This window comes from Sclerotinia sclerotiorum, genomic scaffold, assembly GCF_000146945.2.
Source record: "Sclerotinia sclerotiorum 1980 UF-70 scaffold_14 genomic scaffold, whole genome shotgun sequence".
Lineage (NCBI taxonomy): Eukaryota > Fungi > Ascomycota > Leotiomycetes > Helotiales > Sclerotiniaceae > Sclerotinia > Sclerotinia sclerotiorum.
The window spans coordinates 898,364-924,385 of NW_001820822.1; the positions used below are offsets into that span (position 1 = coordinate 898,364).

A 26,022-nucleotide genomic window follows, 5' to 3' on the forward strand; every position below is an offset into this window, starting at 1 on the left:
GGGCCGGCTAATCCACATCTCCGGGGAGGGGCAAAACTCTAATGCAAAATGCTTTGAAAGTCGTGATCAGTGGCAATGTATGGAGTCTGAAGACAAATTATATAAGTGCAGAAGCTAGGAATGCTATCACTTCGTTGGGTGACCAAGTGAGGCAATTCGCTCCTTCCCCCTGAGTTGCTCATCTGGACGAAGATTGTGCGCATGTTGCATCGATGCTTTTTCTGTGGACTGAGAAGTTCTTATCAATGATGCTCGATGCCAATTATCTTGTAATGACCATACCTAGGGGCAGTGGTGAGTGCAGGTTACCTTTTTCTACAGTATCTAAGAACAAACTTATTGTTGAATACATTTTTTTCATGCGAAACAGACTGATTTCTTGTGCTGCTCACCCTTTACTGATATCACATTCCATACTTGATTCCTAGAGGTTTGAGGTTGTACAAATGCTTTATTACGGATACCAATTTTAATGATGCGGTATTCGTTTATAATGGCGTCCTGTTGGAGCAGCATGGTGAAGTTTAATGGTTTGGCAAGTAAGAACAGAGTGGTCGATCAATCAGTCAGTCAGCGATCAGCGAATTTATCATTTCTAGCTGACTGATTGAAAATATACCATTATTGTTGACCTCCTGGGATCTTGGCAGCATATGCATATATATTGTATGATGCATATAAGGAGCAAACAAAACTCAACTTTTAATTCATTCTTTCCTTTTTGATATACTGTTTGTTTGCTTTCAATATTTTGATTTCAAAGCACTTTAATTCCGAAGGCTGAATACCTAACCTTATTCCTTCATTTTTTGAATATATACTCGCAGCTTAACTGCTTAGCTAGAGAATCAATCAATTCAATCTGATGCTCTTTCTGGTCTCAAGAAACCCAATATAAATTCATTAAAAAATAAGATATACTTTTTTTTTAAAGGGTAAAAGAATAAAAGTGTGATTTTTATGGAAAATTAGATTTATAGAAAGAATGGAATCTATAGGAAAGGTGGAATCTATAGAGACAATAGAGTTATGTTGAAGGGTTAGGAAGGGGATGGGAAGGGAAAGAGGATAGAGAGAGGAGTAGGGAAAAAGATAAACGAAAGAGAAAAGTGTAAAAGGAAAATGATTGGAAAGGGGAAAGGGGAAAGGGTAAAGGCGAAAATGAAAGGAAGTAGAAAAGAAAGTATGAAAATGATATTCTTAATTCACTTTTTTAAACGATTTTTTTCGGGAAAATGTCTCAATTCTTAGGTTTTCATATTCCAAAAGCATTCTCTTTTTGAAGAAGACCGATTGTTCCAATTGATCAGCTAGCTGTCAGCTAGGATCTGATCTTGCTGATTGATTGATGATATTTACCAAAATCTAGCTTACTGGCTTAGGTTGTTAGCTGTCAGCCAGCGTTGTCAGCTCGGTGACTGATTGACCACTCTGAGTAAGAAAGCAGGCGTTAAATTTTCGAATCATTTGCGTTGATATGGCTTTCTATCTCCGATCAACTGTGGATAATGACACAACCAGCTATTCAACAACGTCTCCGTAATGAATCCTCCAGGCCAGCATCTAGCCGTCATATCTACCGCCGTACTGGGTGGCACCCAATTTCAAGAATCTTCCGTTTTCTTCAACTGCTTAGACTTCCTCACTATCTATCAACTATCAGCATGACAACCTCAACTTCCGTAATAATATCAAGCACATCCCGATCAATACAATTTCCTTGAATACCAAAAATGATAGGTCTTACATGCATCATCTTACCTTCTTCCACCACATGCTTTTAGATCTTCCTCGCGTATGCAACTTCACCCCTGAAATTTGACCACCTGCAGGTGCCCGTTCCCTATTACTGGGCTTCACTTTCTTTGTGCTCCTAGAAATCCACTCTAGCTTGCATTTCCTCATGATTTGTTTCTCTCGAAGTTCATAAGTTACCTCTCCAAATTCCCCGCGATCTTCCCTACTTTAGGACTTCGTCTTCAACGCTTGTTTCAAGCACTCATCCAGGACCTAAGTATCCCAGCATCTTTCTTACAGGAACTCTAATATCGTCCTTCAAAATTTCAAAGTTGTGTTTCAAACCAGTCCAAACCCTAACCGTACCGCATTCCAGGAATTTGACGAAGTTTTCAACATAGACGCTCATAAGTGTGAACGGTAAGTATAGCGCATGGAGGCAAGGGAAATCTCATTGTCATCAATAGTCGGCCCCTCCGAAGCAAATCACATAGACGATTCCCCTTAAAAAAGCAAAAAGTATTTACATGAAATACTTTACTTAAATATTGATCTTCATAGAAGGAAAAATGGATCTAAATATAATCAAAAAATTCAGAATAGTACTTCTTGTAAGTATTTTAAATATATTTCGATTTTATAAATTTAAAGTCCTTCCTTAAAGATCAATTTGAATTTAAGTTTTTAATTCTAAACCAAAGTTATTAATTTTGAATTAAGTTATTAGTTTTGAACTAAAATTGACAATTCTAAACTTAAATCTTTTGAAAACTATATATTTGAAATAATTAAATTTATTATATAACTAAAATATTCTTGTGATATAATAATAAAGTGAATGATCTTTGAAGAAAACAAATTATTTATTAAATAAATGAATTAAAGATTAAAAATGCTTAATGATTCAAGGTGATTAATAATCGAAGTGAAGGCCTCACTTTTGCTGAATTAGAAGTAAGATTATATATGTATTTTCTATACAGATTATACTTTAATATTTGAGAATCTCATATTTGAATGGCTATATATATGTAAAGCAAATATATATTTCTTTGAAGTATTAAAATATCCTTCTAGGAAGTAGATTTTGCTTTCTTAGGGTCCTCCCATTTGTTTTCTTCATCTTCATGGTCAATTTGTTCAACTTCCTTACCGATCATTCTTCTCGGTAGGTCTCGATTCGTATAAATCTCTTGATCTGCTAACAGCATATGCTAAGCCATCTCGTCTTAGTCCTAACCTAGAACTTCGCCCTTTCTAATGGCCTCTAGAGCTTTCACTGCGTGTCCAAACATCACTTTAGGGATGTGTCTGTGAGACTCCTCCAAATTGACTCTGTGATTAGCATGTCTTCCCTGTGTCGGTCAGAACTTTTCTTTATATATTTTGATTTCCTTTTTTCATTCCTTCAATCAAGTCTTTCAATTCTATGTTGTAGTATTTCAATATATTCTTTGTATCTCGATGATTAACTTTGATGGTTTCTTTCCTAAGCACAAGTATATCATCCTTCAACTTAGAATAGTCGCTGCACCATATACATGACTTTACTCCAGAGTGTGTCTCAAACCTTTCCGTCTCCGCAAATTTTAAGACCTGTTGGTGTCAGAGCTATCTCCTTAAACTCCACCAAAGGCAGAAAGTGATGGTTCTTTTTTCGTGCAAACTTACTGTTCGCCACAAATTTCCTAGTATTTAATTCCTGCTGGTACGGAATTGATGTAGGCTGTGTTCGGATATTTTCTCCCAAGGCGCTCTCCTAAATATTTCTTAGTGCAGTATTCTGTATAAACCTCGCCAACCTCGCCTGCATGCTCAACGCGTTCTTTTTCTATGTTATTTCCTTGAGATCCTACTTTACCTCATTTAAATGATTCCCGATGCCTCTCTAGATGACGCTGTAAAGACTGATCTTTTCGGTTTCTTGATGACCCATACTTAGCCTCCTCATTTATCAATAACTTGAGAGAGTTGATACTACTAACCAAACTTTCTTCCATGTTTCCGCGTTAGATAGTATTAATTCGTATTTATGACTTTTGATTTTGCCGTCTCTGCGCATCCAAAGACCTGTATGGCGCTAATTACCAAGTTTGGATAGGCTTTCTATGACGGTACTAATAATTTGTGACTCGCGAATTGCGCGAGTCCCCCTCTGTCATAATACACTTTCGATAGCGTTTGTGTTACGCCGAGTAACAGGAAACTCTCACATGCAATCAATATCATGTGATTGGCTCAGTGAGGATCAGTGAGCTCAGTACTGAGCAGCATTGATCTTATTGAGTAGTTATCGGCATAAAGGTCTATATAATCTAGATGGATTTCCTTTATAAAGAGCTTTATGCTCAAGATCAATTATTTAGTATACTCTATTATTAGTTACGAATTATATTATTGTTATTACTTTAAATCCCTATTTGATGTTTAGTTATAAATCATCTCGAGAGCCTAGAGCACTTCCACATGATCTAGACGGCAACCCTCGTAACAGTTTGGTCATTCCCCGCGTATACTTGTCGTCAGCCACTCCCAGTTGCGGACTGTTGATACCGTTCTCAAGGCACGTGATAGAAATCATATATTTATTGCTAGCGCCTCGGGCATGCTCAATGATGATGTCCAGTTGTTTTATTACAGACTTTAAGTAATCATTAAATACTTTTTATATATATATAAATTTTTTCTAAAAAAGTATTTTAGTTTATAACGTAACTTATGGTGAACCGGGTCATATGGGGAACCGGGTCACATTTAGCCCATCACTGACTTCAAACCCCAACAAATTTTGCTATGCATACCGAATCACCTCTTACGCCTTCTCAAATTGAAGAGAAGATACAGAATGCTATTATTGCACTTCAATTGAAGGACTTTAAATCAATTAGAAAGGCTGCAGAGTATTTTGAAGTTCCTAAGTCAACTCTCATAGTTAGGGTCGCTGGAAGGAAATCACGTACTCAATCCCACGAAATGGCTCAAATTCTTTCAAACGCAGAAGAAAATACTCTTGTACGATGGATTTCACAACTTACCATCATTGGATTCCTTGCTACACCTATATTGGTGAAGGAAATGGCCGACGAAATTCGTCTTCGACGTGTTCAGGTCGCATCATCTCGAATTCCTACCTCGACAGAAATTCCACCTATAGGCCACGAATGGATCTATAGATTCCAAAAACGATATCTAGAACTTAAAACATGCTATTCACATCAATTAGAGTCTAATCGGGCTAAAGTGGCAACTCCGGAGAATATTCAGGCTTGGTTTGATGCGTTTCGTACATGTCTCATTGAACGAAAGTATGAATTAGATGATATATATAATATGGACGAAACCGGATTTGGAGTTGGAAATACTCAAAGTATATGTATTATAGTCGATTCTACTCAGAAATCGAATTGGAAAGTTATAGCTGGCAAGCAAGAATGGATAACTGCATTTGAATGTGTCAATACAGCTGGAAAGGCTCTATCACCTATGATCATTTTCAAGGCTCAGAATACGAATTCTGCATGGATTCCAAAGGACACGCCTCAAAGCTGGCAGTTTTCTACGAGTACGAATGGATGGACCTCAAATAGTCATGGATTAGAATGGCTAAAAAGGGTTTTCGAACCAGAATCCAAGAAAGTGTCAGGTGACCGACCTCGACTTTTGATCATGGATGGCCATTCAAGTCATATTACAGGCAGCTTTATTGCTTTCTGTATAGAGAAGGAAATCGATTTACTTATATTACCTCCTTATTGCTCTCACTTGCTTCAACCACTTGATATTGCGGTGTATGGGCCAATGAAACGATATCATGCTTTAGAGGTCGATCGATATTCTCGAGCTGGTGTAAAGCGAATTCAAAGAGCTGAATGGGTAGAACTCTTTCAAAATATTAGAAAAAAAGCACTGAATTCTTCTAATATTAAAGCTGGTTGAAGAGGAGTTGGTTTAGTACCTTTTGCCCCACGAAAAGTACTCGATATATTACCATTTAACTCCTCCCAATAATCTTCTACTCCACAAATGAGAATGTCCAATCAAGATCTAGACTTATCTATACTCAGGAACTCTCCTCCAGATGGGACAGAGCTAAGGCAAGCAAATCAAACCTTTAATAAAGCTCTAGCAGATAATGATTCTCTTGCATCACCAACTCGTCGATATGCCAAGAGAATGACTAGGCTTGTAGAATCTCAAAATGCTGAGATAGCCCTACTTCGGAAACAGCTCGCTGATGCTCAGGAAGTAATTGAGACTCGAAAGAAGAGAACTAAAGGCAAAAGAGTCAAATTACAAGGTCAATTTGTCTTTAGTAGTGAGGAAGTACTGAAAATGGTACGTGAGGCGGAGGAAAAACCGAAGGAGAAAAAGCCACAAGGGCGACCACGTAAACGTCCAATTGAAGAATTAGAAGAGGAGACTGAAGAAGAAGAGCCAGAGAGTAGTTCAAGTGATTTAGAGTTGGAATTGGATGAATGTGTAGCTCGTAGAACAAGATCACATAGAGAGAATTGAATTTTGTGACCCGGTTCCCCATATGACCCGGTTCACCATAAGTTACGTTATATAAAGTATAATATTGTTATGAGATTTGCCGTCTAGATCATATGGAAGTGCTCTAGGCTTTCGAGGTAATTTATAACTAAACGTCAAACAAGGACTTAAAATAATGACAATAATGCAATTCGTAATTAATAATAGAGTATATTAAATGATTGATCTTGAACACGAAGCTCTATACAAAGGAAATCCATCTTGATTATATTGTCACACTCAAGAATACTGGGTAAAGTATCTTGTATTAGAAAATACTAAGCTAAGGAGAAAAAGAAGAAGGAAAACAAGAGTAGAGATTGATTGATTGATTGTGTTTATCGTCATAGGCCGTAGGCCCACACACCTTGGCGCATGATAACCTTAGCCATCTATTCCAGTTTTGGACAAATGACGCTCAGAGGAGAAGCCTCTGAGTGGTTTACTAGCTAGCTAGGGGGAGTATTTTTATACAATTTAAAGGGGGCTAGGGCAGGGTTTACATGATTGCCTTCGCAAAGGGGGTTTGGGCCGGTAGACCTTTTGGGGTTGTAATTGTGGTCATCCTTGTCCACTAGATCACTACCTCTTGATCTCTCTCCCTGTCTTCTCGTACTTGTTTTGGTTGTTCGTATGCATGCTTGTTTTTTTTTTTTTTTTTTTTTAATGAAAGAAAAGGGAAAGATGAAAGAGAGGAGAGAAGAGGAAGGAAAAGCAGCCTTAGAGACCTATTAACTCTGTTTGAATCCAATGAAAGAAAGAAAGTTTTTTTTTTTTTTTTTTTTTATCTTGCACCTGTGTGCCACAGGCAGATTTTTGTGTAGAACTTGGTGTATTCTAGCTATTCGGCTAGTTTGGCTATATTGGTGGGATTTCTTAGAAGCTAGGGGATAGTTTCGGAAGAGGGGCTCTTTGTGAGTATTTTGAAGGCTTTTCCTTTTTTGTAAAAGAAAAAGTGTAATAAAGTTTTCTTTTTATTGTATAAGTAATAGATATAGGTTGTAATATGATTGAAGTGTTTATGATATATTGCGAAGTTATTATATTATGATCTGATAGCAAGAATATAGTGGAATATAGCTTTTTTTAGAGAGAGGGTGTTTATATTAAAAGTGTAATTGAATTAGAGATCTTTGTAGTATTATAGATTGATTATATTTTATAATTGTTTATTTGCTTTATTGATCTTTGTTTTAATTATTCTTTTTAGAGATATTAGTATATAAATCGGATTAAGGGGAAAAAGAAGTTTTGTTCCTTTTTTAACAACTTTGTCAGTTATTTTGTTGTTAGGGATATCCAGGTGCTCTGGGATCTATCGGACGCGGATTTTCCTAGAGGAGGTGTATAGAAGCCTTAATCTAATAACCCAAGTTTGTATAAGCTTCAGAAAGTCTTCAAAAACTCTTTATAAGGAATTATTGAAGTGGGATCCTAATTGGAGAGCAACCTCGTAATTGTTTAAGAAGATCTAGAGATCTGTGGCCAATTTGATTGATATTAGAATAAGGGCTTTTGCTACCTTTATTATTGCGGCTATAGTTTTTGTATTGAATACTTTTATATTTGTATTTAATAAAAAAGAATAATATATTATTTGAATATTGAATTATGAGATTACAAATCCGCCCCTAATTGCATTATCCTTACTTTCACTTTTTGAGTCATCCGAGAAGATTTGTATATCGCTTCTTGGGATCTTGGTATAGAAGGCTTTGAAGTCTTCGATTGCTTATACCTTTATTCTGTTTATCGGATCATTAATACAGGCCTTGGCCTTTGCCCTCAATTCTCTGATTTCCTAGAATGGGAAGGCTAAGGGGTTTATATATTTAGTCTCTAGTAATATTATAATGAATTTTGTGAATTTTGTATTTAGGGTATAATTATATTCTTTAACTTTGATTATATTCTTTGCTTTGATCCTGAAAGAATAGTAAAGATCTAATCTAGTAATTTGTGCTATATATAATTGTGAAATCAGGTTTAGCTCGATCTCGGATGGTCTGAGTTTAGCTTTCTTGTAGAGTGTTATTATATTTGTGGTTTTGTATATTGGGAGGATTGCCTTTATATAGATGATTATTACTTTGTTAAATAAGCTTAAATAATTATCTATTATATTTAAGATCGAGATTGGATTATTTAAGATATTCTTCTTTATTCTAATTCAATTTGACCATTATATTTCCAAGGCGAAATAGTACTTTTTGAGTATATAAACTTCAATCATTTTCTTGATGAGATATAAGAGTATTTTTTAGTATGTATTGTTAAGGGATCTTAATATATTAGCTTTCTTAAGGGTTTTAATTGTAAAGATCTGGATATATGATTTGAAGTATAGTTTCCTATTGAAGTGGACTCCAAGCTATTTGAGTAGGCTAGATTTGATCTCTATATTTATAGATCTAATATATATTATAGAGGTATCTATTAATATTCGATATTCTTTATAGAAGTATATAAACTCAGATTTCTTGAGATCAAAAATGATATCTTCAGTTTTTCTTTATTTGAGAGTTTCTTGTATATTCATTTTTAGAGAATCGTAGTTTGTTTGTAATGAGTTTGATGTTGCTAGTATCACAATATCGTCTATATATCCGAATCTGCTTTGTGATTTGTCTATCTAGAAGAGAGATATAATATAGAGTATGAACAGGATCAGGGAGATCGATGAACCTTGAGGAAGACTGTATTCTAACTTTGTTTCTGGGCTAATCTCGTTATTTAGTCGGATCTTGATAAATCGATTAGTAGCGAAGGACTAAACCCATCTAATTAGATTGTTTGATTATCCTTGTTCTCGAAGGTAATTCATTAGTCTTTTTGGTAATATTATATCAAAAGCATCTTTTATATTCATTATAAATAAGGTGATCTTTAACCTTTGTTTTAAGGATGTTTCAATATTATATATAACACAAGTGATGAGGTCTATTGAGGATCGCAAAAGTAGAGCTCCGAATTGTTGGTTTGCTAGGACTTGGTAGTTTAGAGTAAGCTATGATACCTTCTTCGCAATGAGTCTTTTGAGGCTTTTGTCTAGAATTGAGAGCAAGGCAATTGATTGGTATGATCTTGGATTAATATAATCTGATTTGTTAGGTTTAGGGATGATTACGATAATAGCTAATTGGAAGCATTTTGGATAATATCCTAAATATAGATAACCTTTGAAAAGGAATAGGGTTATTTTTTTTATTTGTAGTTATACGATTTGTAGGATTTTTGTTGGGATTTCGTTTATATTAGATACTGTGTTCCTTGTTTTTAAAATGATTAACTCTATATCTTGTATAGCTATATTAAAGAAGATAATAGATTTACTTGAGATTATAAAGGTATCGAATAGGATATCGTTAATCTTGGCTAGATTTGTCAATAGATTATTGATGAAGGTTTCCCTTTTCTCTTCGATAATATTTACAATAATTTGTTTTGATAAATCTATTAAAGGAAGGGTATAATATATTCCTGTAGATTGATATTATTTAGTTATTCAATATATATTGTTTGTATCTTTTACTTTATTCATTTTTGTAATATAGAAGATGTGTTTTGCTTTTTGGATTGTTTTCTGAAGAGAATGTTTGGATATAGATATATTGATGATTCTATATTTATATATAATCTTTATATAATTTTTATTCTATTAAAATTATTGAAGAAGTTTGTTTATAGATCTTCTTATAGATTCTATATAGGCTTTTGTAAGGGCTTGTATAAGGGATAATATAGCTTGATTTAGGTCTTTTAGAAAGGATGTTTTGGGGATAATTATAATATTAATGAGATTAGTTTCTAATAGATCTTTAAAGAGTGTTTTATTCAATATATTTAGCTTGAATTTCTTTGTAGACTTTTGGCTTTGGTAATTCTAGTGAAGGTAGGTTTTTAGGGTGTTGTGATTTGAGGTGTATTTTAGTTGTTCAGTGAAGACAATATATATTGTATAGGGCTTTAAGAGGAAGGTAAGGTCTAAGATATTTCCCTTTGAATGAGTAGGAGTTCCGATTGGGGAGATAAGGTATAGATTCTGGGAGTTTGATTATTTTACAAAGGATTCGGTTAGTATTGAAGGAGATAGATAAAGAGGATTCCAATTGGGATAGTAAAGGTTGAAATCGCTTAATAGAATAATGTTGTTTGGGAAGTTTTGGAGTTCAAAGAGTATTTTGATGATTTGATTGTTATTTGTATATTGTATTAGAGTATTGTAAATATTTATAATAATAAATATTGTATTATTTGTAGATATTAATTATATAAATATTAAATCTTTGGAGATTATCGATTTGATTTAATTGATTTGAATTCCTATTTCTTTTCTGATATAGATAAGGATATAAGGGTTTTCTTTTTAATCGTTTAATAAAATGAAGATTTTATAGGAAGAGTAAGTTTTGATGATTTTTCTTGAAGTATCTTTGTATATATATAGCTTTTGGATTGTAATAATATCAATTTGATCTATATTTGTTAGATTGAGGATAAGATTATATAAGATCCCTTTTTTATCTATATTGATTTGGATTATTATAAATAGTTTATAATTCATTAAATAAGATAAAGGTTGGGTTAACAATTGTTATAAATCGATTAGTGGAGTGGGTGTTGAAGAGGGTTGTAGAGTGAGTAGAGCCGAATAGGCAGATGAAGGTTCTTGGTCTAAGTTGGTCCGAGGGGAAGAGAGGGGTAGAGGAGTCGGCTATTTGTATATCGGATGATAGTTTTGAGCATCCAGCCTTTACACAAACAGAGTTTTTGTTTTCGAGGTATATCTTCCGGATTATCTGGTATTTTGATTTTGATTTCCTTTCTTTTCTTTGTGGACGAAGAGGGCATTTGGGGTCATCTATGAGGTGGGGGTTATTGTAGTAAAGGTATTTGGGTAGGTATATATATTCAATACTATAATTAGTAGTATGATTGCTCTTTGTATACTTTTCTGAATTATATAGATAATAGATTTGTAATTTGAGGTATATTCTTATATTGTATTATTGAAAGCAATAATTGTATTGAGTGATCTTTGGTTTTTGTATTAGAAGGGATATATTGATATTGATCTTTAAAATCTTTAGGTTCTTTTTGAATGATTTTGCTCTTATTTTGAAGCTTATTATCTATATTGAGTAATACTTATTAAATGAGGGGTTTGTTTGGGATTGGATAATATAAGTAAGTATCTGATTAGAGTATTCCTTTATAATATTGAAGATTGTATCTTTTGTAATTAAAATGAAATCTATTTTGAATTGATCATTGAAGATGATGACTTTCTTGGGGATGTAGTTTAGATAATAAGTGGTCTATTTCTTTTGGGTCTTAATTTTGTAGTCTCCGATTGCAGATGATATAATAATTTTCTGTTTTTCAAGGGCTAATAGATTGGCTGTTGAGTTAGTGTAAAGAGTGAAGCTTATTTTGATCTCTTGGACCTCTCTTAAAAGGGAGGTGTTTAGTCCGAGGACTTTCTTTAAAGCTGTGAGGATTGCAAAAGATCTAGTGTTTCGGATTGGGTGTATTTGGTTGATTTATATGAATAAGCGATTATCAAAAGGAATCTTGTTTGTGAAAACAATAATTGGAGTAAAGACTTTCTGAATATAGGAGGGCTTAAGGCCTATAGATATTGTGAGTATATTTGTATGAATGATGATCGGGGAGAAAGGAAAAGAAAAGGGGGTAACAAGCGGAGTAGTAGCTCCTCTAGAGGGGGGATGATTAGTAACAAAGGTGTCGAAGTGCTATTCGATGATTGCCTTAAATTCAAGGCAAAGGGAGGTGAGGAGTTTTCGTGAACTCGGTGGGAGAGCGTGGACTTCCTTAGAGCTTAGATAGGTATCTAGGAGTTGGGTAATTGGGTTGAAGATGGATTGAGCATCGTTGACCTTATTGAGAAGGTTGTTGGCCTTGTCGGAAAGTGTTTTAGAGAGGTTTGGGGGGCTTGGGGTAGCCATCGTTTTGGAACAAGAGTAGAGAGTTTTCCTGTGATTAAATACAAACGGGGCATGCCACGTGACCCGAAGGTGTGAGGCGTCACATTCAATTCATTGATTATTGAACAATTAATAATCAAAATCATTATTTTTGATATAAAAGAGTAGTCTATATTAGGGGTGGCCCAAAAGTAGAGTACTAGACTTACTATTATATTCCAACCCACTGAGATCCTAACTTGCTGTAATGTAATTAATGGGTGTCTGTGATTAGAGGTAGGATCATTATCATCAAGGGTGATATTCATCAACTCCCTCAGTTGTAGATGCACTTGTATAATCTTAGGTTCTTTATGATTTTGATAAATAACCCTAATTCCAAACAATATTCAGGAATTTCAGTATCGCAATATAACCATTAATCTCTGTAATAAAAATCCAAATATCCCTCAACAAGAACGAAGCGAAAGCAAGCAAAGCCGGCAAAATATTCATAGTGAGCTTTATATTATCCGTAACCTACTTATGTGCGAGAAATATAGTATTTCTAATATCTACCTATCTTAAAATCCCAATATGCACTACAAACCCGGAATCTTCTCCTAGTCCACACTCTTGAATACCTCCTTCTTGTACTCTCCATACTCTGAAATGTTTGCTGAATTCTTTGAGCCAGGATTCAAAGACATCTGGGGAACGGAGTTGCTGGGCTATGATGCAGAGGGTTGGGTTGGGTGGATTTCCTCTTTCTGAAGATGAGGAGGAGGGTGAGGGACGAAGACGACAGAGATCAACGCAAGTTTGGACAAAGGGTGGGATTAAGGCGTCATTATAGATACAATCACAGGCTATGATTGTGTCGAAACTTGTAGTGGTTTCTGAACAGGTGAGGGAAGACGATACGATGTCGGTTTCCCAGTCTAGGGTTAGGGGGATGATTTTGTTGGTTGAGGGTGGTTGGGATGTTGACGCGGATGCTGAAGGAGAGTTTTTTGACTTGCGGGTCTTAGATTTTGAATTTGTGGTATTTGATTGTGGGGAGGAGTTGGAAGTGAGATTCTGAGATAGGAGTTTCAGAATATATGGTTGATCAGTAAGGATATAGGTCTGGATAAGAGGTGACAGAGTGAGGGCTATAAGACCGGATATCCCACAGCCTAATTCGAGAACGACTGACTCGGGGGTAATGACCTCATGTTGAATAAGTGGATTGGAAGGTGAGGATATCCATTTTGAAAAAAGAGGAGTGATTTTCCATATCACTGATGCCATCATTAGTGATGAATTACATGAAGTGTTCATACACCAGGAAAAGGTAATTTACCTGCTCCCGTAGTTCCACCATCTCGATTCGATGATAGAATTGTAGGGGATTGGTAAATTGTTAGATCTCTACCATTAATTATCAAATCTATTTCTGTGGCTTTCGAGTCGACAAATCCGAGATTTTGAGACGGTATAGTTTGAGAGAATAACAGAAACGCCTCTATAGTTACTTTTTAGCTTATGATCTTGGCTAAATATGGAGGGATTTAGGATATTTATGAATCCACATGATTCTTTAGTACTCTTGGAAATATGATAGGAAGTTGTGTTCATGATATAAAAGTTGATCACACAGGAACTTGTCAACAATCATCTCGATAATTTCAAAAGTTTTCCCCTTTCTCGTCAAGCATTTTGCGCCACAGTCAGCTGCTGTGTGACCAAGGCTCTCACACTGCCTCGTTCCAAGCAATTGGAAGACCACTTGGCTATATTGAAGACTATTTGAAAAATGAAATAGATAGAAAATAATGCCCTTTGCCTACCTTCTTCGGGATCCTCAACCTCTGGGCCAAGGGAGTTCAGGAATAATTGCACGCCATTCATGATTGATAGCTGTAGTTGGGTGGAGAAAGCCGTCCAATAGACCTAATTATGTTTATTAGGAAAATAGGGCTTAATGTTGAGGCAGTTTACTGGCCTATCATATCCTACTTGGTGAGACCTGCGGATTTGTTAATGGTTGGCATCGATCCAACGTAATGGTAAATACCGAGCGAGTGAAGAAGTTATTTTCTTTTGTTGTTGGCTTGACCCCACATATGATTCAGAAGGGTTGCTTACGGAAGTACAGAGTACGTACGACGGTCCATGCAATGTCAATCAAGCTCGAGTGTCAGAAGCTTAAGCAAATGTAGAGGAACAGAAGTAGCTATCTAGTGTGTAGGGAGGGTAGTATCAACAACATATGTTGCATGAGACACTAACTATATTCCCCTAATTCCTCCATACCCTGGTGATCGAATAAAGGTAGGTAGACAGGTAGGTGGTGAATTGTCATGATAAATGGTAAATGAAAGAAAGATGTTATAATGTTGTGATGTGTGACATGAAGAAGTACCGTATAACATCAACATCCTCAACCAACATTCAAGCAGGTACTGTTCTACTAGGTAAGATCTTACTCTGTATGTTTAAGTTTCGCGGTTTCCGGTGAATCTAGATTTCCGAATCTGAGATGTTGCTAGCAGGGGCCAATGAAATGGTTGAAGCTTGTGTTGACCAATTCTATTCTTTGGTGTGAGTAACCGTGCATTAAATGACACCTTGGTTGCTTTTTAAGCTCAGAAGGGATCTTGGTTCAAAAGAAGAAAGCAAGGCAGCGTCATACATATGCCTAGGTACCTAGTATTTACCCAAGTACCTACCTAGCAGGAGTCAACAGTCAACTAATCAATTAATTCCCTAGTATTTTAAAGTTGTCCCTTTTCCCTCACAGCCTCCTCATATATTTTGAATCTTCATCTTTTTCTTGTTCTGAGAAAAAAAAAAAGGAAAATAATTACATCGTCTCTACAAAGCAAAATAATTTCAAGGACCACGCGAATCTTTTGTCTAAAGTAACACGAAGTCACATCAACAAAGAACCGAGCTGCGCTTCAACTGCATCTTCAACCTACTCATCAAAACACATCAATTCTCAACATCTGAGCTTCATTGCCACCACCATAACACAATGTCGTCCTCGGCTTCGCTCAAGAATGCCACGGTTCAACCCAAATTTTATCACTCGCCACCTTTCAGTACGGATGCTCCGGGCTACAAACCCGTACAAGGGGAGACTATTCCAAGAAGACATCCTTTGACAGCCAACAAGCTTGCGACTCGTCCTTCCGAAGATGTTTCAACTGTTTTCGATATAATCAAACGAAGCTCCGAGAAGTATGGCAATGCCAAAGCTGTCGGGAGTCGAACATTGATCAAGACTCACCAAGAAGTGAAGAAGGTGAAGAAAATGGTCGATGGTGAACAACAAGAAATCGATAAGAAGTGGACATACTTTGAACTCAGCGAGTACAAATACTTGAGTTTCGCAGAATATGAGAGATTAATCTTACAAATTGGGGCTGGTTACAGAAAGCTTGGGTTGAAGAAAGAGGATCGAGTGCATATTTTTGCTGCAACAAGTGCTCATTGGTTAGCATGTGCCCATGGCGCCGTTTCTCAATCAATGCCGATTGTCACCGCATATGATACCTTGGGAGAGGAAGGCCTCAAACATTCTCTGGTTGCAACCAGAGCGAAAGCTATCTTTTTGGACCCTCATCTACTACCAACCTTGATCAATCCCCTCAAAGAAGCTAAAGACATTCAATACGTTATCTGGAACAGTCAGAATGAGGTCAAGCAAGAGAACATCGATAACCTCAAGAAGGCACATGAGAAGCTGAAGATTTTGAGCTTTGAAGAGTTACGAAAGCTTGGTGAAGAAAACCCCGTCGACGCAGTAGCTCCCGCTCCGGAAGATTTGTGCTGCATCATGTATACCTCGGGTTCTACCGGACCACCAAAGGGTGTGCCAATTAAGCACAAGGCAGTTGTTGCAGCTGGTAAGTTCATTCTGTTGAATGTAAGATACGTACTTGTACTGACTAGCGCTTGCGCTTCTTATAGTCGCTGGTGTTAACGTAATTGTCGAGCCATATCTTGGTCCTGGTGACGGCCTTTTGACGTATCTTCCTTTAGCTCATATTCTCGAATTTGTTTTCGAAAATGCTTGTTTATACTGGGGCGGAACTATGGGTTACGGAAACCCTAAGACTTTGTCGGATACATCAGTCAGAAATTGCAAGGGAGACATTCGAGAGTTTAAGCCGACTGTATTAGTGGGTGTTCCCGCTGTGTGGGAGTCGGTCAAAAAGGGTATCGTTGCCAAAGTCAACGGTGGAAGTCCAATCGTCAAAAATCTGTTCTGGGGTGCACTTTGGGCCAAGAACAACCTTTTACGTTATGGTCTTCCGGGTGCTGAGGTTTTGGATGCTCTGGTGTTTAAGAAGGTCAAGGATGCTACTGGTGGAAGACTAAGAATTTGCTTGAATGGTGGTGGACCAATCGCCAAAGATACTCAGCGATTCATTTCCATGGCCATTACACCAATGATTAACGGATATGGATTAACGGAGACCACGGCTATGGGTGCTTTGATGGATCCTATGGAATGGACTGATGAAGCATTAGGTGATATTCCTGGTTGTATTGAAATCAAGCTTGTTGATTTCCCAGATGCTGGATATTATGCAACCAACAAGCCAAACCCTCAAGGAGAAATTTGGATTAGAGGAGATACTGTCATGGAAGGCTACTATGAGAACCCTGAAGAAACAGCAGAAGCTTTGACTGCAGATGGATGGTTCAAGACTGGTGATATTGGAGAGTGGGACAAGAACGGCCATCTCAATATCATTGACCGAAAGAAGAACTTGGTCAAGACTCAAAATGGAGAATATATCGCACTCGAGAAACTCGAATCTATTTACCGCTCAGCTACCGTGGTAGCGAATATCTGCGTTTATGCCGATTCACAGAAAACCAAGCCTGTGGCTTTAATCGTTCCAGCTGAGCCTGCATTGAAGAAACTGGCTGAAAAGGTTGGTGTTCAAGGAGCTAGTTTGGAGGAATTGATACACGAGAAGAAAATCCAAGATGCTGTTCTGAAAGAATTACAAGCAGCTGGTAAGGCTGGTGGATTATCGGGAATTGAAATCATTGAAGGTGTTGTCTTGTCCGATGAAGAATGGACTCCTCAAAGTGTCAGTATTTCCCCTTTCCTTTCAATGATTACATGCTAACCAACATTAATAGGGATTGGTAACTTCGGCACAGAAACTGCAGCGAAAGAAGATTTTGGAGAAGTACAAGAAGGAAGTCGATGCTGCATATGCTAGAAATAACTAGGCGCTTTTGACTAATTTGGCAATGGTTTACGAGGGATACAAGAAAATCCGTGGTCATGGTGTGTTTCGTTATGGTGGTTTGCAATTGTATAATAGCCTGGTATATGGGTAATATAGGCAGGCTTTGCTTATTCTATTCTATTTTAGATTTCTCTATGAAAGCGCGATATATCTAATTCTATACACTGATTATTTTGATTTGTGAAGATCTCCCATTGAGGTTATGTGAGAAAATAGGCAGCTTTGGAAACTGGTACCTTTATAGAGTGGAGCTAGCTAGCACACTCAAAACTAAAAGCCTTATCGGTAAAGTCACGGGATCACAAGTGGAAGTCGCGAGGAAAACAAAAAGGTTATCGCGACTTCCCCACTACATCAAACCAACGCGAGCCAAATGTTTGCGACAACCCAAAACTCAGTTGAATGATCTGACAAGAGTCGAGGCAGTTTATATACTTTAGGACCCTTCCATTTCTGTTGATTCTATCAATGCTGTTACTTGTAAGAATGCACTGATTTGCGACCGCTTACCGTGTTTCTGTCTACGAGTTGCGCCTCTTGTTGATCTCACTGTTCAACATCCTTCCCCCCCAGACCCTATCCAACTATCAGCTCCGCATATGCCATTAAACATTCCCTTCAATAATTTCTTTACCAACTTCTATAATATGGCAACCAATACTCGACTTAATGGTTTCATCGATCGCCAATCTGATTCGCCTCCGCCCCAGCCGCCATCACCATCGCCGCCTCGACCTCAACCTCAACGCACAGATCGTCAAGCGATGGCGAAGAATTTGAGAATAGGATCCAAGAAACAAAAAGACTCATCTGCAAACACGAATAAAGCTCACAATTCGGAGCCTGCTTATGACCAGCCGGCTGGGTTTCCGCAAAGAAACACAGTTCATGGAGGAGACCAAATGTACCCAGATTACGCACAGCAAGACAACCGCGATAAATTCGATGATTCTACAGTCGCCGAGGACTTTGATGAAACTGTGAGCCAAGGGAACTTTCCGAATGGGCAAAACATGGCAGTGGTTGGTGTCGATGGTTTTGATAATAGATATGTCAGAGAACATCAGATTCAAATAGAACAAGATAATTTCCAGGATGCCCAAGACAATCGCTATAATGTGCGTTCTCCGGATGAGTCCGATTTTGGTCACAATCACATCGATGCACCGGTACCCCATCAACCACATAAGATTTTTCATCAATATAATGGCCAAGGTCCACACACACAAGCTCTTGGAGAATCACTTTACAAACAAAGTCAGACACCAAAAATTACATTCCAGCCACACCTATCACCGCTGCCACAAATCAACAGTCCAACAAAACAAAAGATCTCTGGTCGCTTCAATCAGTCCAGACACTTAGATACTCTTACAAATCGTCAAAAGAATGGAATGCAAGCAGTCGAAAATTCTCGAAAGCGAGCTTCAGACGAGGGGGTCTTTTCGCCGTTGCCGAAAGCCGGGAAGTCTCAAGTAGTTGCAGATTTGGAAAATGCCATACCTCGTGAAATTCCGCCCTACAATATTCCACCACCACGTTCCGAAAACATGCAATCACCTCAAGTCGATGGGTCTTCTGATGAGGAAGAATACTCTGAAGATAGCAGCCGTATAAAAGAGCAACCGGCACTTCAATCTCGACCAGTCGAACGGCTTCTAACAGCTAACCCACAACAAAGTGGTACTTTTAACCTTGCTAGCATCCAGCTTGATTACGATGATGCCACTTTGAAAAACATGGACTATAGCCTGCTTAGAGACGAATCTTTTGAAGCCCCTTCAGCGGCTAGTGAGCAACCCAGCGAACCAGACTTGTCGCTCTCAGATCGTACTCTTAACGAGCGCGTTAGCTATCATGTAGAACAATACCGAACAGCAGATCCAAAAGAGTTGGATAAGCAGCGCGTCGCCATGGCTGAATTCTTTGGTAATTTATCCAAGGATGAATGGGAGGAAGCAGGAGATTGGTTCTTGGAAAGATTTGCGGATACCTTGAAATCATTGAAGGACGCTAGAAAAGAGAAGAGAGATGTGGTTGCCAAGTTCGAAAGGGAGATAGAGAGGAGGGAAGGGGAGGTGAAAGGAAGTCTACAAGCTTACAACGAAGATATGGAACGCATGAAGAAGGGCGCCAAGGGAGTTATTGAGGGAAAGATGATATAGACACGGCGGATTGTCGCATTGCTGCTAACGTGGCTGATGATGTACGCAACAAATTCGGGATTTTTGAGCTTTTACTATCTGAAGCCTTGACTTTCAATAGTAGATATATTAGCTTATATATAGCTATCAGGTTATGTAAATATGTGAGGATTATTCGGCATAGGTATAGGTATGGGCATTCAAGCGCTGGGTTTTGGAATCTAGAACGGTGCGGAACGACGATTTGAGTATTACATTTTGCATTTGGCAGGGAGTTCTATTTTAGCTAGTACGAGATACCCATTTGCTTTTTGATTTGATTAGATTGTAATATACAATGTTTTGCACGGATATTAGCATCCTGATATTTGACTTTAATTGGGTTATACTTCTTGTTTAAAAATGTCCTGTCAAGCAAGAGTGCTAAAGCGTGATGTTAAGATTGAAATAGCTACTGAGCAGAGGTTTGGAGGTTCCTAGTACCTATCCAAACCTACATACTTGTATACTTTCATCTAAACATACTAGGTATCTATCAGATGAGATGGTCTTGAAAATTTATCTCATGAAGGCACATATTATTATTAAGTCTATATGCACAGCAGTGCTATGACGTAATAGAGTAGAATTTGGCAGCTATGATTAAGGTTATGATTAGATAGGTAGGTGGGTGGGTAGGTAGGTAGATAGGTATGGTCTCAATAATTCTCATGTCACACCCCTTCACATCTCACATCTACTTCACCAATTCTAATCAAGCGATCTCAAGCCCAGAACCTACCTCGAGCGAGCCCTAATACACATGTGTATATCAATCGTCTCATGATCAAATCGTCTCTACATCCACCACCCTCCTATCCTTCCCCACCACCAATCTCAACTGTTTCCCCTCCCATTCCTTTTCCCCTTCCTCTTCTCCTTCCAGTTCCCCTTCCACTCCTCTCCCTTTAAAAATCCCCCCTCGCACTACATCGAGAAATAGCTCATAAGCGGGATAATAGGCATCCACGAATTCTTTCACCTGTTCATCAGTCATCCCTGACCCTTTTTTCCGTCGTAAAGCTTCTTCTTGCTCTTGCCGCCATTCGTATACGTATTGCGTGTCTTGGGCGTCGAGGTGGATGAATATGTTGAAGGTGTTTGTGAGGGTGTCGTAGGCTTGGAGTTTTTGGTTGATGAAGTGGAGGGATGATAAGGGGTGGTCGCGGAGGGTGGTGTAGATTTTGGAGTTTGCGGGGAGAGATAGACTTTGTTGGTGTTTTTCGGAGATGGTTGTGGGTGGGAGTGAGCGGAAGCCTACGCACCAGCCTTCGAAGATGATTATTTGGATGGGTTTTTGGTTTTGTGCTGTGTTGTTTACGGTGTGGTAGTTTGGGCTGCGGTCGCCGAGGCCAGAGTGCAGGGATTTGTCGTAGATGGGGATGTGGGTTGTTTTTGGGGGAGATTGGAGGAGGGAGGTGAAGAGCGCGTTGGCTAGGGGGATGTCGTGGGTGCCTGGTTCGGGTTGAGGGTTAGCTTTGCTTAGCTTGTTTGGGGAGGGTAGGTTGGGGTGTTATTGTCATTGTTATTGTAGTTGTAAATAGAAGAGCTATGATGAGATAAATTAAAGTAAACATATATATATACACATACCCGGTTCCCCTCTAAACCTCACCAATTTATTTTCCTTATTCTCCCTCGCCAATTTCTCCTGATCCTCCCTCGTCAAATACAAATCATCAATACTCAATACCAGCGTCTCCAATCCATGATCTCGAGTAAGAATTTCATAAAGCGTATTTACGAGTGTAGTTTTTCCCGCTCCTTGGATTCCATTGAGTCCGATGACGAAGGGTCTTGTCGCGTGGGCTTTTTGGTGGATGGATAGATGATGTAGGATAAATGGGAGAATGTGCGCGGTTTTGTCGTCGATTATTTGGGGTTTGGTGGCTTTGGTGGTAGTCATTGTGAGGATATTCTATACTCTGTAGAGTGAGCGTGAGGGAGGACTACTGAGGAGGGGTGGAATGTAGGAGGGGAGTGCTTTGCATCATGGTTTGGCTTGGTTTGGTGGGGTGTGGGGATCCACTGTTCCGGTGGGTGGGTGGATGATGTCTGGCGGAATGCTGGATGGTTGTTCCGGGTTGGTGATTACTGATGATGGGTTAAATATATATCCGAGACTTTAGGTCTCCATGTTGATGGGAAGACTGCGTTGCGGTTTAATGGATCGGGATGTTAGATAGCTATCTACATTGATCTTAGGAGATAGGCGCACGTTATACAAAAATGATAAAGATCAAAATTGCCCAACCCCTTCCTACCCGCAAATCGAGGAGAGGGTCAGACTATGTGAGCGAGCTGTTATTGCTCCATCGGATCAAATCTTTCTTAACGTGCCTACCTAGTGTGTTTCTTGGGGTTCCGTCGCTCCTACATTTATTTTCTACTCTGCAAAGATAGAAGGACAGAGTTATAGGCTGGGAAGTATTGATATGTAGCTACAATGTATGTGTCAGCTTGGGGAATATGAGTACTTTCTTCGGTTTTATACAGACGAGAGTACTAGGTAGTATCATAAATCGTGACTCATGTTATCATTTCAAGTCTGTTATTACCTAGTAGGAGTGTATTATAGTGTAGAATTAAGGGTCTATATGTTCCCCTGATCAATAGTTTTATATTAAATTGAATTTTATAATAGATTGTTTAAAGAGTGAAGAAAGTATAAAATAACTACCTACGCTATAGGACTGTCAAATGGAGACTCGGGTATATTTCGCAGGAGGCTGAATGTCGAGGGCTTTTTTGAGTACACTCCGCAATAATCATTCATAAGGGTAAATCATACTCCAGAGTCCACCAGTCTATACAAAAGATTCGCATGTGAAAAAGGAATCCATCGTCACACCGCTTGCAACTGCCATTGTACCCCAGAAATGTGGAGTCATGGGAACGGAGCTTCAAGCATAAGCGTGTGCCGAGGCATGAAAGTTCCAAGTTCCCCTGCAACAAAGCAGCCGAGCCATTTCTACATCAACCCAACATACTTTACCTACCTGCCTACCTTTGACTTCTTCATCTTGTTTTCTTCATCAATCTTATTCATCCATCCTCTCCTCACTCCTATCTCTATCATCAATCCTTCTAATATACCATCAATCAATTGAGGAATCGCAGCACATACATACAAACAACCATGTCGGAGCTACGTTATGATGGTCAAGTCGTCGTTGTGACGGGAGCCGGCGGTGGCTTGGGGAGGGCATATGCTCTCTTTTTTGGTTCAAGGGGTGCAAGTGTGGTTGTAAATGATCTTGGGGGATCTTTCAAGGGCGAGGGTACTTCCACAAAGGTATATTCCTTCCAACCATCAATCAACCATTTCACATTCCCTGCCATCTACTAACATCATCTCAAGGCCGCAGATGTCGTAGTCGATGAAATCAAAGCCGCAGGCGGAAAGGCTGTAGCCAACTACGATAGTGTCACAGAGGGAGAAAAGATCATCGAAACCGCCATCAAAACTTATGGCCGCATCGATATTTTACTCAACAACGCTGGAATCCTTCGCGATATTTCATTTAAGAACATGCAAGACAAAGATTGGGATCTGATCATTGATGTTCACGTAAATGGATCATATAAATGTGCAAAGGCCGCCTGGCCACATTTCAGAAAACAAAAGTATGGAAGAGTGATCAATACTGCTAGTGCGGCTGGTTTGTTTGGAAGCTTTGGTCAAACAAATTACTCTGCGGCTAAATTAGCCATGGTTGGATTTACGGAAACTTTGGCAAAGGAGGGTGCCAAATACAACATCCACGCAAATGTTATTGCTCCTATAGGTATATTTTCCATTCCCCTTTGGGACTACGTTCGGTCACTAATGAATAATAGCTGCTAGCCGCATGACTCAAACTGTCATGCCACCCGAGATTCTCGAAAACTTAAAACCAGATTGGGTAGTTCCTCTTGTAGCAGTTTTGGTACACAAGGATGCCCAAGAGAATGGTGCAATCTTTGAAGTTGGTGGCGGACACGTTGCCAAACTTCGATGGGAACGTTCAAGTGGTTTGTTGCTTAAGGCAGATGATTCATATACTCCAGGAGCTATCCTGAAAAAGTGGGATCAAATCAATAACTTCAAAAATGCCGAACATCCTGATGGTCCTGCGGATTTCATGGGCCTTCTCGAGAAATCAATGAAGATGGGACCAAATGACCAAGGAGAGACCCTTGATTTCAAGGGAAAGGTTGCTTTAGTGACCGGTGGAGGCGCTGGGTAAGTAAATATAATCTGTTCTCAAAGGGTTAGGCTAATTTTCTTAGTATTGGACGATGCTATTGCTTGGCGTTCGCCAAATACGGTGCTTCAGTCGTTGTTAATGATTTGATGAATCCAGATGATGTTGTCCAAGAAATCCAGAAGCTTGGTGGTAAAGCTGTTGGTGTAAAGGCATCCGCTGAGGATGGAGATGCTGTTGTCAAAGCTGCAATCGATGCTTACGGACGTATTGATATTATTATCAACAACGCTGGTATCCTCCGTGATAAAGCTTTCACCAATATGGATGATAAGATGTGGAATCAAGTTTTGTCCGTCCATCTCAGAGGTACATACAAAGTTACCAAGGCTGCATGGCCATACTTCTTAAAGCAAAAGTATGGTCGTGTAGTTAATACTACCTCTACCAGTGGTATTTATGGCAACTTTGGACAGGCCAACTATGCTGCTGCTGTAAGTTCAACCCCTTAACGACTTGAAGACCTTTGCTGACCTTTGAAGAAATGTGGTATTCTCGGTTTCTCTCGTGCCCTCGCTCGTGAAGGTGCCAAATACAATATCTATGTTAACACGATTGCACCAAACGCTGGTACTGCAATGACTAGAACCATTATGCCAGAAGAGATGGTTCAAGCATTCAAGCCAGACTACATAGCGCCATTAGTAGTTGCTCTTTGTAGCGATAAAGTTCCACCCCCACCAACTGGTGGTCTTTTCGAAGTCGGTAGTGGATGGGTTGGACGAACAAGATGGCAACGAACAGGTGGACATGGTTTCCCCGTCGATGTTAAGTTTACACCAGAAGAAGTTGCGAAGCATTGGGCAAAAATCACCAACTTTGATGATGGACGATCGGATCATCCTGAAGATAGTCAAGATGGTTTGAAGAGTATTATGGCGAACATGCAAAATAAGCAGGGTGCGAGCAAGGTATGAGAGTTTTTATTCATATATAGGCAGGGTGTCATGTATATTAGCGCAAAATAAAGATATTTGTTAACTTATTTTCCTGTTACAGAAAGTTGAGAAAAAGGTTGAAGTGAATCAAGAAATCCTTGATAAAATTGCTGCGGCAAAAAAAGCTAAAGCACGTGGAAGCGAGTTCAAATTTGAAGAACGTGATGTTATGCTATACAACCTTGGAGTAGGTGCAAAGAAGTCGGAATTGTCTTTAGTTTTGTAAGATGCTCGTTTCTTTCATACAAAACTCGACTAATTGAAGTATAGTGAGGGTGATGAGAATTTCCAACCTCTTCCAACTTTCGGTGTTATCCCACCATTTAACGCCGAAGCCCCTTTCACTTTTGACGAAATTGTCCCAAATTTCTCCCCTATGATGCTTCTCCATGGCGAACAATATCTCGAAATCGCCTCCTACCCTATTCCCACCTCTGGCACTCTTATCTCATCACCAAAGCTCATCGAAGTTGTCGATAAAGGTAGTGCCGCCGTTGTGAAAGTGGGAACTACAACCGTAGAAAAAGAAACAGGAAGAACAGTTTTCTATAATGAACAAACTGTTTTCTTGAGAGGATGCGGTGGGTTTGGTGGTGAGAGAAAGGGGGCGGATAGGGGAAATAGCACGAGGGCTAATAAAGTTCCTGAAAGAACACCTGACGCGGTGGTGGAAGAGAAGACGACAGATGAACAGGCTGTACTTTATAGATTGAGTGGTGACGTTAGTTTATGTTCTATTGCAGGAGTATGAAGGTACTAACGGAAATAGTATAATCCTCTTCACGTCGACCCAGCATTCGCAGCTGTAGGTGGATTCAAAGCTCCTATTCTCCACGGTCTTTGTTTTATGGGTATTGCCGGTAAAGCTGTATATCAAAAGTTAGTATCCTTCCTTCTTTTCTCCTCCCTTCCTTCCCCTATTACCTTCCTATGCTCTTCAATATCCCATCTCTATCTTATCCCAACCCATTCTAACGAACATAGATTCGGAGCCTACAAAAACATCAAAGTCCGCTTCGTCGGCACAGTTGTCCCAGGCCAAACTTTAGTCACGGAAATGTGGAAGGAGGGTGATAATAGAGTGGTTTTCCAGACAAAGGTTAAGGAGACGGGGAAATTGTGTATTGCGGGTGCTGGAGTGGAGTTGTTGGGCGAAGAGAAGGGGAAATTGTAGATGAGGGTGAGGGTGAGGGGAG

At 38.9% G+C, this 26,022-nt stretch overlaps 10 protein-coding genes across 10 annotated transcripts; 4 read left to right on the plus strand and 6 right to left on the minus strand.

The window, feature by feature from the left end:
- Positions 1–126: 126 nt before the first annotated feature.
- SS1G_09938 (predicted protein) lies at positions 127–516 on the minus strand (the record flags this gene model as incomplete). The annotated part of the gene is made up of 2 exons (XM_001589254.1): positions 127–221; positions 393–516. The coding sequence occupies 2 exons, from the start codon at positions 514–516 to the stop codon at positions 127–129; spliced, it is 219 nt and encodes a 72-aa protein (XP_001589304.1).
- A 1,088-nt stretch (positions 517–1,604) lies between these two features.
- On the minus strand, positions 1,605–1,905 carry SS1G_09939 (predicted protein; the record flags this gene model as incomplete). The annotated part of the gene is made up of 2 exons (XM_001589255.1): positions 1,605–1,649; positions 1,762–1,905. The coding sequence occupies 2 exons, from the start codon at positions 1,903–1,905 to the stop codon at positions 1,605–1,607; spliced, it is 189 nt and encodes a 62-aa protein (XP_001589305.1).
- Positions 1,906–2,810: 905 nt separating this feature from the next.
- On the minus strand, positions 2,811–3,737 carry SS1G_09940 (predicted protein; the record flags this gene model as incomplete). Its single annotated transcript, XM_001589256.1, has 3 exons — positions 2,811–2,935; positions 3,409–3,496; positions 3,723–3,737. 3 exons carry the CDS (start codon positions 3,735–3,737, stop codon positions 2,811–2,813), a joined length of 228 nt encoding a protein of 75 aa, XP_001589306.1.
- A 793-nt stretch (positions 3,738–4,530) lies between these two features.
- On the plus strand, positions 4,531–6,252 carry SS1G_09941 (hypothetical protein; the record flags this gene model as incomplete). The annotated part of the gene is made up of 2 exons (XM_001589257.1): positions 4,531–5,525; positions 5,802–6,252. 2 exons carry the CDS (start codon positions 4,531–4,533, stop codon positions 6,250–6,252), a joined length of 1,446 nt encoding a protein of 481 aa, XP_001589307.1.
- Positions 6,253–12,026: 5,774 nt separating this feature from the next.
- On the minus strand, positions 12,027–12,239 carry SS1G_09942 (predicted protein; the record flags this gene model as incomplete). Its single annotated transcript, XM_001589258.1, has 1 exon — positions 12,027–12,239. One exon carries the CDS (start codon positions 12,237–12,239, stop codon positions 12,027–12,029), a length of 213 nt encoding a protein of 70 aa, XP_001589308.1.
- A 1,277-nt stretch (positions 12,240–13,516) lies between these two features.
- Positions 13,517–14,090, minus strand: SS1G_09943 (hypothetical protein; the record flags this gene model as incomplete). Its single annotated transcript, XM_001589259.1, has 2 exons — positions 13,517–13,704; positions 14,030–14,090. The coding sequence occupies 2 exons, from the start codon at positions 14,088–14,090 to the stop codon at positions 13,517–13,519; spliced, it is 249 nt and encodes an 82-aa protein (XP_001589309.1).
- Positions 14,091–15,219: 1,129 nt separating this feature from the next.
- Positions 15,220–17,438, plus strand: SS1G_09944 (hypothetical protein; the record flags this gene model as incomplete). The annotated part of the gene is made up of 3 exons (XM_001589260.1): positions 15,220–16,093; positions 16,158–17,293; positions 17,346–17,438. The coding sequence occupies 3 exons, from the start codon at positions 15,220–15,222 to the stop codon at positions 17,436–17,438; spliced, it is 2,103 nt and encodes a 700-aa protein (XP_001589310.1).
- Positions 17,439–18,105: 667 nt separating this feature from the next.
- SS1G_09945 (hypothetical protein) lies at positions 18,106–19,623 on the plus strand (the record flags this gene model as incomplete). The annotated part of the gene is made up of 1 exon (XM_001589261.1): positions 18,106–19,623. One exon carries the CDS (start codon positions 18,106–18,108, stop codon positions 19,621–19,623), a length of 1,518 nt encoding a protein of 505 aa, XP_001589311.1.
- Positions 19,624–20,428: 805 nt separating this feature from the next.
- On the minus strand, positions 20,429–21,547 carry SS1G_09946 (hypothetical protein; the record flags this gene model as incomplete). The annotated part of the gene is made up of 2 exons (XM_001589262.1): positions 20,429–21,096; positions 21,235–21,547. The coding sequence occupies 2 exons, from the start codon at positions 21,545–21,547 to the stop codon at positions 20,429–20,431; spliced, it is 981 nt and encodes a 326-aa protein (XP_001589312.1).
- A 1,233-nt stretch (positions 21,548–22,780) lies between these two features.
- SS1G_09947 (hypothetical protein) lies at positions 22,781–26,000 on the plus strand (the record flags this gene model as incomplete). The annotated part of the gene is made up of 9 exons (XM_001589263.1): positions 22,781–22,936; positions 23,003–23,429; positions 23,482–23,866; positions 23,914–24,322; positions 24,371–24,799; positions 24,888–25,048; positions 25,097–25,547; positions 25,596–25,705; positions 25,811–26,000. The coding sequence occupies 9 exons, from the start codon at positions 22,781–22,783 to the stop codon at positions 25,998–26,000; spliced, it is 2,718 nt and encodes a 905-aa protein (XP_001589313.1).
- Positions 26,001–26,022: the final 22 nt, after the last annotated feature.